Raw genomic sequence first — 12,940 nt, 5'->3', positions numbered from 1 at the left:
CTTCTGACTTGGGAAGGTGTATGCTTACGTCTCCCAGATGTTTGCAGGTGCAAATTGATAAAACTGCACCTGGAGTGTTTTTAAAGGTTTGCAAACCAGAAAACAACATTTTATAACTGGGAATATATGTTCACACCATAAGTGTAAGGGTAGTGTAGCTTTGGCTTAGCCAGGAGAAGTTTACCTTATGAATTGATAGGGGAGATAGTTATTTAGTGAACCTATGAACATTTTCTTAATGCCATTTAGTTCCCAATATATCAGAGTTGTTATTTTCCCCCCCAGAGTTATCTCTGTCAGTTCTTGTTGAATGCTCAAAAAACCAGGGCACTGATGTTGCTTCACAGTTAATGCCACTAAAAATACCCATGGTGTAGGGTAGGTAGTTCTGGGGTATGTTTCATGATATAAAGTCTGGTAAATAAAAGTTGTCATTTACTGAAATCTTTTTTTTTTCTTCTCATTTACTGAAATCTTGAAGTAAAAAAAAAAACAGTCAATTATGTATTACTGTAGTGCATGGAGTGCTACTGACATCGATGAGGTATTCTCCATTAGGACTTGGGAAGGGGTCTGAAAATGTCTCTAGAATTTAAAGCTAAAAGCTTAGAAAGAATGAAACACAGCAACACTAGCAATTTGAAAAATTCCAAAAAGTACATTTTTTTCTTTTCTTTTCTTTTCTTTTCTTTTCTTTTCTTTTCTTTTCTTTTCTTTTCTTTTCTTTTCTTTTCTTTTCTTTTCTTTTCTTTTCTTTCTTTTCTTTTCTTTCTTTTCTTTTCTTCTTTTCTTTCTTCTTTCTTTCTTTCTTTCTTTCTTTCTTTCTTTCTTTCTTTCTTTCTTTCTTTCCTTCCTTCCTTCCTTCCTTCCTTCCTTCCTTCCTTCCTTCATTGATTTAGATTTTTAAATTTTTTTTTGAGAGAGAGAGAGGGAGAAAGAATCTGAAGTGGACTCCACAGTGAGCACAGAGCCCGACTCCGGGCTCAATCCCACAACCATGAGACCATTACCCCATGACCTGAGCCGAAACCAAGAGTCAGATGCTTGACCGACTGAGCCATCCAGATGTCCCAGTCTTTTTTTTTTTCCTTTTTTGGGAGTGGGTGTGTGTTGTAAACCAAAATTGAAGTTGTTTTTCAAAAAGCTCATGGTAAGTCAGAGCCACAGTGAAAGCCTAGGGCTGCAGTGAAAGCTGGAGCCTGTAGGATGAACGGACTGGGACTGGGAATGTCTCCTGACCCCCCCCCCCCCCCCCCGCTTACCCTCTCATTCTTCCTGGCTGCCTTTCCCTCTCTCCTCTGAGACATAGTGGAAGGGGCCTCATGCTGACAGGTAGCTGTGGGACTGTAAACAAAATCGTACAACATGGTCCAATGTCAGCCTCACACATCTTCCTGTTGAGGCTTGCATCAGATAATGCATGTGAAAGCACTTGGAGGAACTGTGGCTATTATGGAAAATCTCCCCTGATGAGGAAGCACATGCATAAAGAGCAGTCTGTTGGAAAGAAAGGATAAGAGCCAGCAAGATGGCATGTGGTCTTGGTCTGGGAATAAAGCTTGAGTTTACCACTAACTAGTGGTATAAATATGAGCAAATCTTTAACCACAGGGGCCTCAGTTTTTTCAACTGTGAGATAAAGGTCTTTGGCTAAGTGATAAGTAGGATACTTTTCAGCTCTGAAATTCTGGGTGTTATTGAACCAGAACAAATGTGAAGCCTTAGAATATTTCCAGCATCAAGTCTAAACCCAACTGGTATTTCACTGTCAGTCTCTATTGTCAATTGTAGTTACATTTTCTGTAAAAGACCTGTATTTAGTCATGGGGTCAAGCTGATTCAAGGACAGACCGCTGGAAAATTTTCAGAGTTCTCTGTGTATCGCTCACACAGTAGCTAAATTCTGAAGTTATGTTGTAGACAAAAGATTTATGCTACCTTGGTGCCAACTTAGAGTCATACAACCTTAAGGTGAGGAATGTTTGTCTCAACACACTATGGACTCTGAAGCTGAAAGCAATAGTTGGCCATTCTGTAGTTAAATATTGTGGAAAGAAGATTGGAAGTTTTATTTCTGTCCCTCTTTGTATGTTAAATGTTGACCAAGGGGAGTAGGCACTGATTTCCAACCTCCTTCTGGCTATACCTCTCTGTTTATGAGTAGTATAGTTAGGTGAGATATGCCATCATCAAAGGGGACATAGTGTGAATGGGGCTTAATGTGATTGGCTAATATTGGAGACCGGGCAGCAGAGTGACTGACACATTCACACTGGAGTCAGGAAATCTGGGTTCAAATCATTGTAGGTCAGGCACTTATGTCAGACATATTTCAACTACCCAATCATTGCAACTATTATTATTCAAGATGATAGGAATATGCACACATATGGGTAATCTTCCTATTGCAGTTAAAGAATAGTGAATTCTTCTTTAGAAACATGTAAAAAAATGGTCTCATCCCCCTTAATTTCCTTTAACCATATTACTAATTAATTTAGTTGAATCAAATGCTTTGGGTTCAAGTTGGGTATTAAAGAAAAATTTTCAGAGACCATTTTGGTTTCCTGTTATCTTCAAAGCATTTCTAGCAGACATAGTCTGATCATTTCCATGTGTGGCCCCTGGTAGCAGAGCAGGAAGGACTTGGGGAGGTATTTATCTGTACAGCTGAGTCCCATGGGCATAAACATGCAGTTTGTTGAGTCTGAGGAATCTGTGGCTGAAAGATGGTGCTAGACTTGTGTTTGTGCTGACACCCAGGAGACCTGAATACTCACTTACTTACCTGACACACTTACGTGCAGAGTTTTGTTTTTTGTCGTTGGATTGTCTGGTTTGAGTTTTTCTGTGTTGTAAAATACGTAGGTGCAGTGAAGAAACTTTCTACCCTGAAAAACTTTTGAGTAAACTTGATCTTTTAGTATTGTCTCAGATGACTTCACCTGCCCTACAGTGAAGGTAACCTGATGCCAGGGAAGTTAGAAGCATCCAAAGATTTTGGAAAGAGACCCAGGCAGTAAAGGAATTTGCATCCATGCTGTGGTTCTAAATTGGGAAGTCAATGTTACAGTTAAAGATGACACACAACTTGGCCACATAGAACAAGATAAGCAGAATTGTAACTTCTCAAAACAGATGGCCAGAAAACAGGTCAAAACTTTCAAAGTAAACAGTTTACTGTTTCTTCTTCTCCTAAGTTTAAAAAAGAATATTTAAAAAAAGTTGTTTCTGGTGTTTCAGAGAGAACCATGAAAGCATAGCTTTGTAGTTTAAAAAACAAAAAAACTTTGAGTACTTGAGGCTAGTGCCTTGGCAAACAAGATAGATACACATGAAAGGTAATGTGTTCTTGTAACATCTTGGAGGATGTAGCACTATGATAGTGAGTCTTAGGTAGATAAATCTCTTATATAGGTAATCTGAGATTATACAATATCCAGTTTTACTCTTTTTAAACAGATATAGAACAGTATAGTTGGTGATTTCCCCCCCACCCCAATTAAATTTTGTTTGTTTTTTAAACTGATGACAGGGTCTTTGGAATCAGAGCTGAGAGGGAAGATACCAACTCTACCAGTTTCAAACTTGAGACTTGGATTAGTTGTTTAATCTTTGAGTGTTTATCATTTTAAAATGTGGGGAACAATGCTTCCCTCAAAAGTTGTGAGAATATTAAAGAGAAAGCCTACTACCTAGTAGGTGTTTTTTAAATGTGAAATGTATTCAATGAAAAAGGAAGTAATTTAAATCCTAGATTTTAGTGCTGAAGTGCACACATAATTATGTGATTCTAGCTGACTTGGAAATTTTAATAATGGGCTCTATTTGTTTCTTCCCTTCTGCCCATTGCTTGACGAGATTTTTCCATAAATATTTTAGAATCCTAGTGTTTAAGAATAACTAAACAGTGAATTTGAGGAATATTCAAGACCTAAAGAAATTAGTGCCATCTCAAAATGGTGGTTGAGCCCAGTAGTGAGGGTCTCAATCTATTTTTATTGTCATTACTTACTATATGTGATCGTATTACAAATATCATCAGCTCTCATTTATTTCTGATTACTATGGGCCAACTGCTGTAGTAAATGCTTATAAACATCTTCTCATTTAATCCCTGTAATAACATGAGATCTAGTTGTTATAGCCCTTATACAGATGAGAAAGCGAGGTACCTTTTTTTAAGGAATAGCTCTAAACTTCCACAGCTGAGAAGAATTAAAAGCTAGGGTAATGTCTTTGCAAGTTAGCAAATGTGCTTTGGTACTCCCTAATTCAGATAATAGGTTAATTCTTTGAATTGTTAATAATACAACATGGAGTTTATTGAGGGAGTGGATTGTATTTAGAATCTTTGAGATATTTTACTCTAATTAGGATTTGGGCAGGTCCAAGGAAATGATTGTGTATGTTCAGTGCCAGTTTTTCTGAAATAATTTTTCTGGTATTTTGGTTTTGACTTTGGTTTATCCAACAAAATTATAGAGTGCTGTATAATGATTGTCCGAACGGGCATTTTTCAGCCTTGGCTACACAGAAGAATCACCTGGAAGCTTTAAAATGCATATCACGGCAGCCCAGGTGGCTCAGTGGCTTAGTTTAGTGTTGCCTTCGCCTTCAGCCCAGGGCATGATCCTGGAGACCCAGGATCAAGTCCCACGTCAGGCTCCCTGCATGGAGCCTGTATCTCTGCCTCTCTTTCTTTCTGTATCTCATGAATAAATAAATAAAATCTTAAAAAAAATAAAATGCAAATCAAAGAAAAACAAAACAAACCTGAAGCCCAGTCCCCAGTCCCAGATGTAATTTCTCCCCAGTTTTATTTAGATTTAACTGGCATACACTATTTATATTAGTTTAAGGTGTATAGTATAATGATTTGATATATATATATATATAGTGAAATGATTACCACGGTAAGCTTGGTTAACACCCATCACCTCCCATACTTAAAATTTTTTTGTTTCTTGTGATGAGAACTTTTAAGGTTTACTCTCTTAATAGCTTTCAAATATGCAGTACAGTGTTGTTAACTATAGTTACTGTGCTGTACATTATATCCCCCGAACTTTATTTATCTTATACCTGGAAGAAGTTTGTACCTTTTGATCACTTTCATCCATTTTCTCTCTATCCCCATCCCCCTGTCTCTGGCAACCACCAATCTGTTCTATTTCTGTTTGTTTGTTTGTTTTTGATTCCTCATATAAATAAGATCATAAAGTATTTGTGTTCTCTGTCAGATTTCACTTAGCATAATGCCTTCAGTGTCCATCCATGTTGCCACATGTGGCAAGATATCCTTGCCTTTTTATGGCTGAATAATATTCTCTCAAGTATTCTGATGTAAACTAAACATTGTCATAAATTATTCTGGAGCCTTCTGGAGGCTCAGCCCTGGGATGTCTCAGCTCATTCCCCCGAAAGCATTGGAGTCACACTCCCAGGTCCCGTCTTGCTTGGTGGTTGGGCTTTGTAGACTCCCGGCTGCTCCCACAACTCACCATCCCCCACACACCTACCCATCCTCTAACCCTGAGGTGTGTGGAGGGAACAACAGTGTGGCTCTTTTTTTTTTTTTTTTTTTTTTTAACAGTGTGGCTCTTAAAAATCTGTTCAGAAGGTTATCATCTGTCCAGCATCAGTTCTGGGTATGTAACTTTCCCATTGTTTATTTAGGCTTTGGAATATATTGGCCCTGTGTATTGTTTGGTTTCCTATTTCAGTACCGTCCCAGAGGCATTTCCTATACTTGTAAAGGTCAAACATAGGTAAATCAGGAGGCTATTCCAAAAGTTGGTCACATACATGTGCTCTTTTCTTTCAGTGGGAGAAAGTTTTCCATCTTTTCTTCTCTCCTTCGTATTGCATTACTCTTCTCAGCCTAACTTCTCTCCTGTTCCCACTGCCCCACAACCTTCTTTCATTTGTACAGTGACAGATGGTAATAAATCCAGCTGTGGACAGTAGTTTAGGCAGCAGAGGATTTTTTTTTTTTTGAGGCAGATAAGCAGTTTGCTATTTGCCAGAGTGTACTGTTTGGAACACAGAGTGTATGGAAATATGGTATTAGCAGGTTACCAGTTGGAGCACTAAATTAAATTTTCCCCAGCAAATATTTGTCCAGAGTAATTTAAATCATTTTGTATTCCATTTACACATGAGGGGGCAGTATGATACTATAAAGCAAAGGCTCTGTTGAAATTGTCTATTTTTATTGGTATATAATAGTTTTTTAGGTGACAACTTTTAGACTCTGTGATGATAACTCTGACATGGTTGTTAGTTGTTAATGTGATACGTGTATGTGATACCCTCACTCGTATACTAAGGTCACACGCCTGTTTTTATTTAAATGCGTAAATAGTCATTTCCTTGTGGCAGTGGGGCTTTCCCACAGTGCCTTTTACTGTGAATTGTATATTTATGTTTTGTTTAATGCTACCTAGCTTTCTTCTTGTTTTCCTGCTTTTACTTGGGGCACATCAGCCCTCTTGGAGATGCAGTGTTTATTAGGTGGATGTGTCTAAATATTTTATTTTATGACTTCATTGAAGACTGAAGTGTATCCTTCTGAACTCAGGCCTTGGCAGCTGTGGAAGGTCTATTTTAAATCACCTCTGCATGACATGCTTCCCTTTATGGCATAGATTGCTTTTCTCAAAAGAAAAAATTGCTAAGCAAAGAAGCAGCACATTTTAATTAATGTTATTATTGTTGATGTATGAGCGACATGGTAGGTAATCAAGGTGCTAGTATTCTATGTCTCCTAAATGGAAGGGAAATTATTAAAAGAAGTTGGAGGGTATTAATAGGTAAAATCTATAAAGCAGATTTATGGAAAACATACATGGGAATCTGAAAGGTAATTTCATAAGCATAAGCTATTTTTAAATGTGTAAAGAATATTTGCAGTCATATGTTTCTGTTTATGTAGTTTGAAAAAAATTGAGACCAGCATTTGGCATAAATATAACCCTGTACAAAATTTAATGGGATATTTACTTTTAATGTTTTATCCTGGCTACTTTCTTTGTGGAGGAATAGCTGTGGCATTGTTTACACCTGGTAAAGATAATTATATGTATTTAGTTTGGAAATGAATTTATTTTGAAATGTAATGATTGGATGTTGCTTTTACTTAATTTTAATGGGAAATTTTATTTTGAAATCTTCTGTTAAAAAAATAAATGAAAGGCTTATGACCTGTACCCAAAATTTGAAGGAATGGATTTTTGGCTCCAGCCTGTTTTGGATGAACTCCAAATCAAATGTTGTTTGATACTGGTTCACTATTGCAACACACAGGTTTCTGTTCATGGGAAATGATTAATGTCCTTTATGCTTTGATGGCAGATTTTTAGGACCCTGCCTGATGCCACATTCCCGGAGCCAGTCCCCCTATCAACATCACCCCCAAATGCTCCACCAAGGCAATCGAAGAGACAAGGCCAGAGGACTAAGAGACCCGTGGCTGTATATAATCTTTGTCTTGAGCTAGAGGATGGTAAGTTGTTAATTATGTTTTTCTGCTTCACAGCATGCCGAGAGTATGGTATATCATATGTCCACAAGGGAGGGCCGTGGTTTTCCTTTCCTTTGTGTTTCGATTTTTTTAAAGATGATAATTCTTAAAATTCACAAGGAGGGTAAAGCTTTCTTGTCAGAGAGAGAATGCAAGTTTCAGGTTTGTGTTTGTATCTGTTATGCATGTTTCTTTTTTTATTTTTAAAAGACAGCTTAAATTTCTTTTTTTGGGAGACTTGTGTGACCTCCTGTGAGGTTATATAACTCTGAGACAAATGGAAGGGGAACTAAAATTAAAGCAGATCTTTTGAGAGGAGCTGATAGTCTAACGTTAAATGCACCTAGATTAGAGGCATGGTTTTCTGTTGCACTAGAGTTGAGAGCTCCTGCATCTCACTTGGCCCATTTTTCTGACTTCTTTGTGAGGTCAGCATCACCTCATACAGCAGGGGTGGCAAAGCAGACCTGCCATTTTGGTGAGGGGCGGGCGACAGTGGAACTCTGGCAAATGGAAGATCTCCCCTCCCATGCTGGCTGCCATGTTCCAGTTACTTGTTGTCTTGTGGCCACATTGTCTCCATATTGCCAGATTGCCTCGTTTTTTAAAGAGAGCTTGGAAATTTGAAATTTAAACACTGATCTCTACAAAACAAGACTGTGCCGTGTAGAAGTCACTGGTTGCCAGTTTGTAATCACATACTTATTGGTGTGAAGAGTAAGATGATCCTGGTCTCAGAACCTCCCTTTTTAGTAGGCATGTCTGAAATTTTGACTCTCTCACTGTTAGACTCATACTTGTTGAGGACATTTCCTGAATTTGAAATTCATCTTCATTCTTCTTATCCTTCCCCTGCTCCTTTTTTTTTTTTTTTTTTGTATCTTCCCTCTATTATCCTTTCAAACTACCAAAGTTATTTTGGTTTGAACTATGAGGCAATTGTCAGAGGGAGGAAGGGAATGCAGACAGAAACAAATATAGTTCCTTCATCATAAGGAGCTATATAGTCAAATGTCCAGCTAGTAAATATCCAGAGATCCATTTAAGTGACTGACAACTGACTTGGGAGTCTCTACAAGAGGACTCAGAATGCTTCCTGTAATAACACGGGAGTCTAAGGTGTGCTGGTATTCTTTTACATTGTTTAAGACATGCATCATATGACACAACTGTTAGTTTTACAGTCAGATCCTTATTTTCCAGAGGAAGAGCATGAATCATTAAAATCAACTTATAATTTCAGAGCTTCCTTTTAGACATCAGTTTCAACTTTTGATCCCACCTAACTTTTTTGTTCTCTTTTTTTCTCACCTTCACTCTCTCAACAGAGTTGCTAATAAGGAGTAAAACTGACTGGTTTGAATTGCACCTTTTCTTGTATCTCACTTGTCCTCTGGTGGAAGTGTTAATAAATAGTGAAAGAGGCTAATGTTGGGAAGTAGGAAGAGAAAAAGAAGTCAGGGAGATACAAAATAATATCTACGTTGGATTATTGGCCCTTGACAAAACTGAATTGGCTATATTTCATAAAGGAAATGACCAAAGAGGGACTGTTTGTCTCAGAATCACATCTACTTTTTTGGTATTTTTAAGGAATTAAATCATAATATCCAATCTATATACATGGCATACTGATCTTTTGATCATTGGGTTACTAAGTGATTATTAATGGGTAAGAAGTTGCTGAAGTGGTGTTTGGCACATCTTTTATGGGAATGCTCAAGATGATACATAATCATAGCTTTCCTCGTTTTTAGGTCATATAATAATTCTTAATTATTTGATTTTAAGGGAAAAAACATTGTGAAATATTCAATTCCTTTAGTCTGTTTTTATATCATTATTTATATGAGGTTTTATTCTACCTTTTGTATTTTATAACTTTACATTAATCTTTCTTGATTGCAGCCTTGGAATTTGTTGTTGGTGTTGCAAGTTGTCAGAATCAGGAAAGTCCATGATTTTGTTGCAGAGTGATTTTATTTTATCTTAGAGGTCATAAGATAAAACAATTGAAAACTATTATTTATCCCTCCACCCCCCATTATTTGTAGCTAAGCTTTAGTGAAACTCAAGTCATGTGAAAAAGAATTATTTCAGAGAGAACAAAATTGGGTCTACGTACTGCATTTTCCAAAAACAAATGTGAGTAGGAGATAAATAAAGAGAACATCTTTTGAAAGGAAGCGTATAGGGAAGGGTTACTGAAAAACTGTGTTATTGACTATCACTTAGCATATTGAAAACTCTGCCCTCTTCCAGGAAAAAAAGTCTATTCTTGCCATTAAGACTTAAATGTTATTTTTTTTTTCAGTAGCCTGAGTTCTGTAATTTTCAACTCAAGGATTTTTAAAAGTTTAGTCTTTTTTTTTTGTATTTTTCTTATCAATGTTAGTAGTCACCTGCTATTTTTCTCTAGGTTTAGTTAAGGTATGCATTACAGCCAACTTTGGTGGATTATTTTTCCCAAAATTGTAGCTTATATGAATCTGATAGAAAATTTAAATGCAAAAATACTCTCTCTCCCATTTATGCACTGTAGTATAAATTAATTTTGACTTAATGAAACCCAGGGCAAATAGTTTTTGTTTAAATTTAGGTGTATTATCTGCGAAGATTCAAGGAACTAGATTGGATAACTGGAGATTTTCTTCAGACCTATGATTTGGTCACAGATTTGGTGTTTGAGTTAAGTCATTTGTAGTATGTTATTTCTTCTTCTGCATTGAGTAGGGTATGAAACTGTGTGATATACCAAATAGCCAACCCTGGAAAATGGCCAGAATTGGCTTCAATTTAACATCAGGCAGATCAAAAAGTCATTATTAACAGAGTCAGCAAGCCTTTTACATGAGCTGAAGTAGGATATGTCTGAAAGCAGAGAATCCAAGCTGGCGTAAAATGAGAGAGAAACCCTCTACTATTAGACATGATTTTTATTATGGTGTGTTCAACCCCACCCCCATCCCAGTTGAGAGATGACCAGTTTAATTAAAGACGCCTAGTATCTTTGTTAAAGACTTTATTTAATTGGCTTTGGCACATTTAGCCATACTGTATACACAATGCTCATTATTTTTCTTTGTTTAAATGATATTAAACCTACTATTTGCAAAAGACTTTAAAATTCCAGCTAGTTGCTTAAGAATCTTTGTTATTGGTTAATATGAACTGAAATGCATATAGTTTCTGGCTAGATTTCTTTAAATAGAGCAGCTATTAAATCTTTACTAGAATTCTTATCTTTATTTTGTAGAAACCATATTGTTCATTTTCATATAGCATTTAATAATCTCACAAACTTCAAAGTTGAGTAGATTTGGCTAAGTCTGTTGTGAAATAGCAAAATATGAGGTAGGCTGCTAAAAGGAAAACTAAAAATCAGAGATCTGCGTTCATTCTCCAATTATCTGTGTGTTTTTATTTTCTTAGAATTAGTAATAAGGTAACTCCATACAAGTTCAGTATATAATGTATGTTCCTTTTCTCTTGCCAGCTCTGTATTTATGTTTTTACTTCCTCTTATGTAAAGAGAGACTGTTGTCTTTATCTTTCTTTTCTTTTTCTTTCCTTTTTTTTTTTTTTTTTTTTTTTTTGTGAGAGAGAATCCCAGGCAGACTCCCCTCTGAGTGCTGAGCCTGATGTGATGTGAGGCTTGATCTCACGACCCTGAGATCACTGCCTGAGCAGGAATCAGTAGTCAGACTCTCAACCAACTGAGCTACTGTTGTTTTTGTTGTAATTCTCCCCAATACAAGGAAGGTTCATGAAGCTATGTGAGATATATTCTTTGTTATTTTTACTCAAGGCAAAAGACAAATTTTAAAGGTTTGGGGAGTGGGAGAGAAGATGATTGTCATTTAATTTTGACTAAGCTCTCTCTTTATGTTACTTGTAAACAGAACTAGGCATTCACAGGACAAGTTTTTATTTGTATCTTCTTGGGTAGTTAGGTATGCTGTGCCCATCTTCTTTTGTATATGATATAGCAGTTGACTTGTTTAGGCAACTTAAAAAATACAATTTATAGCAAGTTGAAAACAGAATCATCTTGCAAGCCAGTTGGTAAGATTTAATATTATAGAGTAGGTCTTACTTGAGTATCGTTGGGTTGGCACTTTCACACTTGGATCCCGGATGTGCTAAGTGCAGCACATTTTGTTGAACATGTGTTATTGTAGTCCTACAGTGTGACAAGGATGCAGAGCCTTCTAAGCAAAAAGTGAAAATGTAACTGTTGAAAGGGAGATAGATAAACAGTGAAGCATGAATATTTCCCTTCTGTTCTAAGGAGGAACATACTGTGACATGGATCAGTCTCTAAAATCGGAGTAGACAAATATGTCATATGTAGATGTCCTTTCAGCCTAAATGATACCAAGTTAGATTTTTAAATGATTACCTAACATTTAAATGTCCCCTATCAGAGTAATGCTAATGAGATAAATTAGCCACCTTAGGTATGTCAAAAAAATCTTCTTGAATAATGAAGCAGAAGCAAGAGAATAGAACTAAAAAGTAGGCTAGCTAGTGTAGGGTCTTTTGAAATGTAGATTTTTAGACCTAAAATATGGAATGCTTCTGGCAGTTTGGAGTTTTTCTGCCTCTATCATTTATTTATTAGTGATTTTTCTCTTACTGGATACCAAAATCAGAATTATACTGCATATTTATTTTTTTAAGATTTTATTTATTTATTTATTTGAGAGAGAGAGAGAGAGAGAGAGAAAGAGAGAGAGAGAGAGCGCACAAGAGTGTGCCTGCATGAGCGGAGAGGAAAGGCAGAGAGTTTGGGAGAAGCAGGCTCCCCTGCTCATGATGTGGGGCTTGATCCCAGGAACCTTGGATCGTGACCTGAGCTAAAGACAGGTGCTTAACCAACTGAGTCACCCATGTGCCCCTATACTTTATATCTATTGAAGAGCTTTTATAGACTCCTCATGTCACACATGGTTTCTATTTCAAGGAGTTGATATTCTACTCTCCTTCTGTCACTAGTGAAATAATGAAACAGCATGTCAGAAAGTATCCATTGTTGGGCTGTTGGCTGTGCAGGCTCTGGGGATGGCAACTCCAGGGCTGCAGGAGGTGGGGAAGGTTTGTTGGTTTCCTTGAGTGGAACCATTTTGGCAGTTGGATGGGGAATGTTTTCAGGTGAGGGGAATGGCTTGAATGAAGGCATGGCAGCAAAACTGAGCAAAAACAAGGCAGGGGGTAAGGAGGATGCTATCTTGATCAGAAGAGGGCACGAATGAGGGGCAGTGATAGGTGGCCCTGAAGAGATGCTGCCAACCCTGGCAAAGTCAGCCTAAGGAATGAACAGGTAGTTAGAAGTCTGGGCTGAGGAATTTGTATTCTGACTCCACTCGTGGGCAAATAGCTTACCCTCTCTAAATCTGTTTTATTAACTACAAA

The 12,940-nt window shown here is 37.1% G+C and overlaps 1 protein-coding gene across 3 annotated transcripts in view; it reads left to right on the top strand.

Moving 5' to 3' along the window:
• ARHGAP10 (Rho GTPase activating protein 10) overlaps positions 1 to 12,940 on the top strand; it is a 316,242-nt gene that overhangs the window by 256,783 nt on the left and 46,519 nt on the right. For all 3 annotated transcript variants that reach the window (XM_041739031.1, XM_041739029.1, XM_041739030.1), the window contains exon 19: positions 7,357 to 7,507. In XM_041739031.1, the coding sequence (XP_041594965.1) occupies positions 7,357 to 7,507 (151 nt within the window). The remainder of the gene's footprint in view (positions 1 to 7,356; positions 7,508 to 12,940) is intronic.

This window comes from Vulpes lagopus, chromosome 23 (genome assembly GCF_018345385.1).
Source record: "Vulpes lagopus strain Blue_001 chromosome 23, ASM1834538v1, whole genome shotgun sequence".
Lineage (NCBI taxonomy): Eukaryota > Metazoa > Chordata > Mammalia > Carnivora > Canidae > Vulpes > Vulpes lagopus.
The sequence above is the reverse complement of the archived record's forward strand: the minus strand, read 5'-3'. Positions and strand labels throughout refer to the sequence as shown.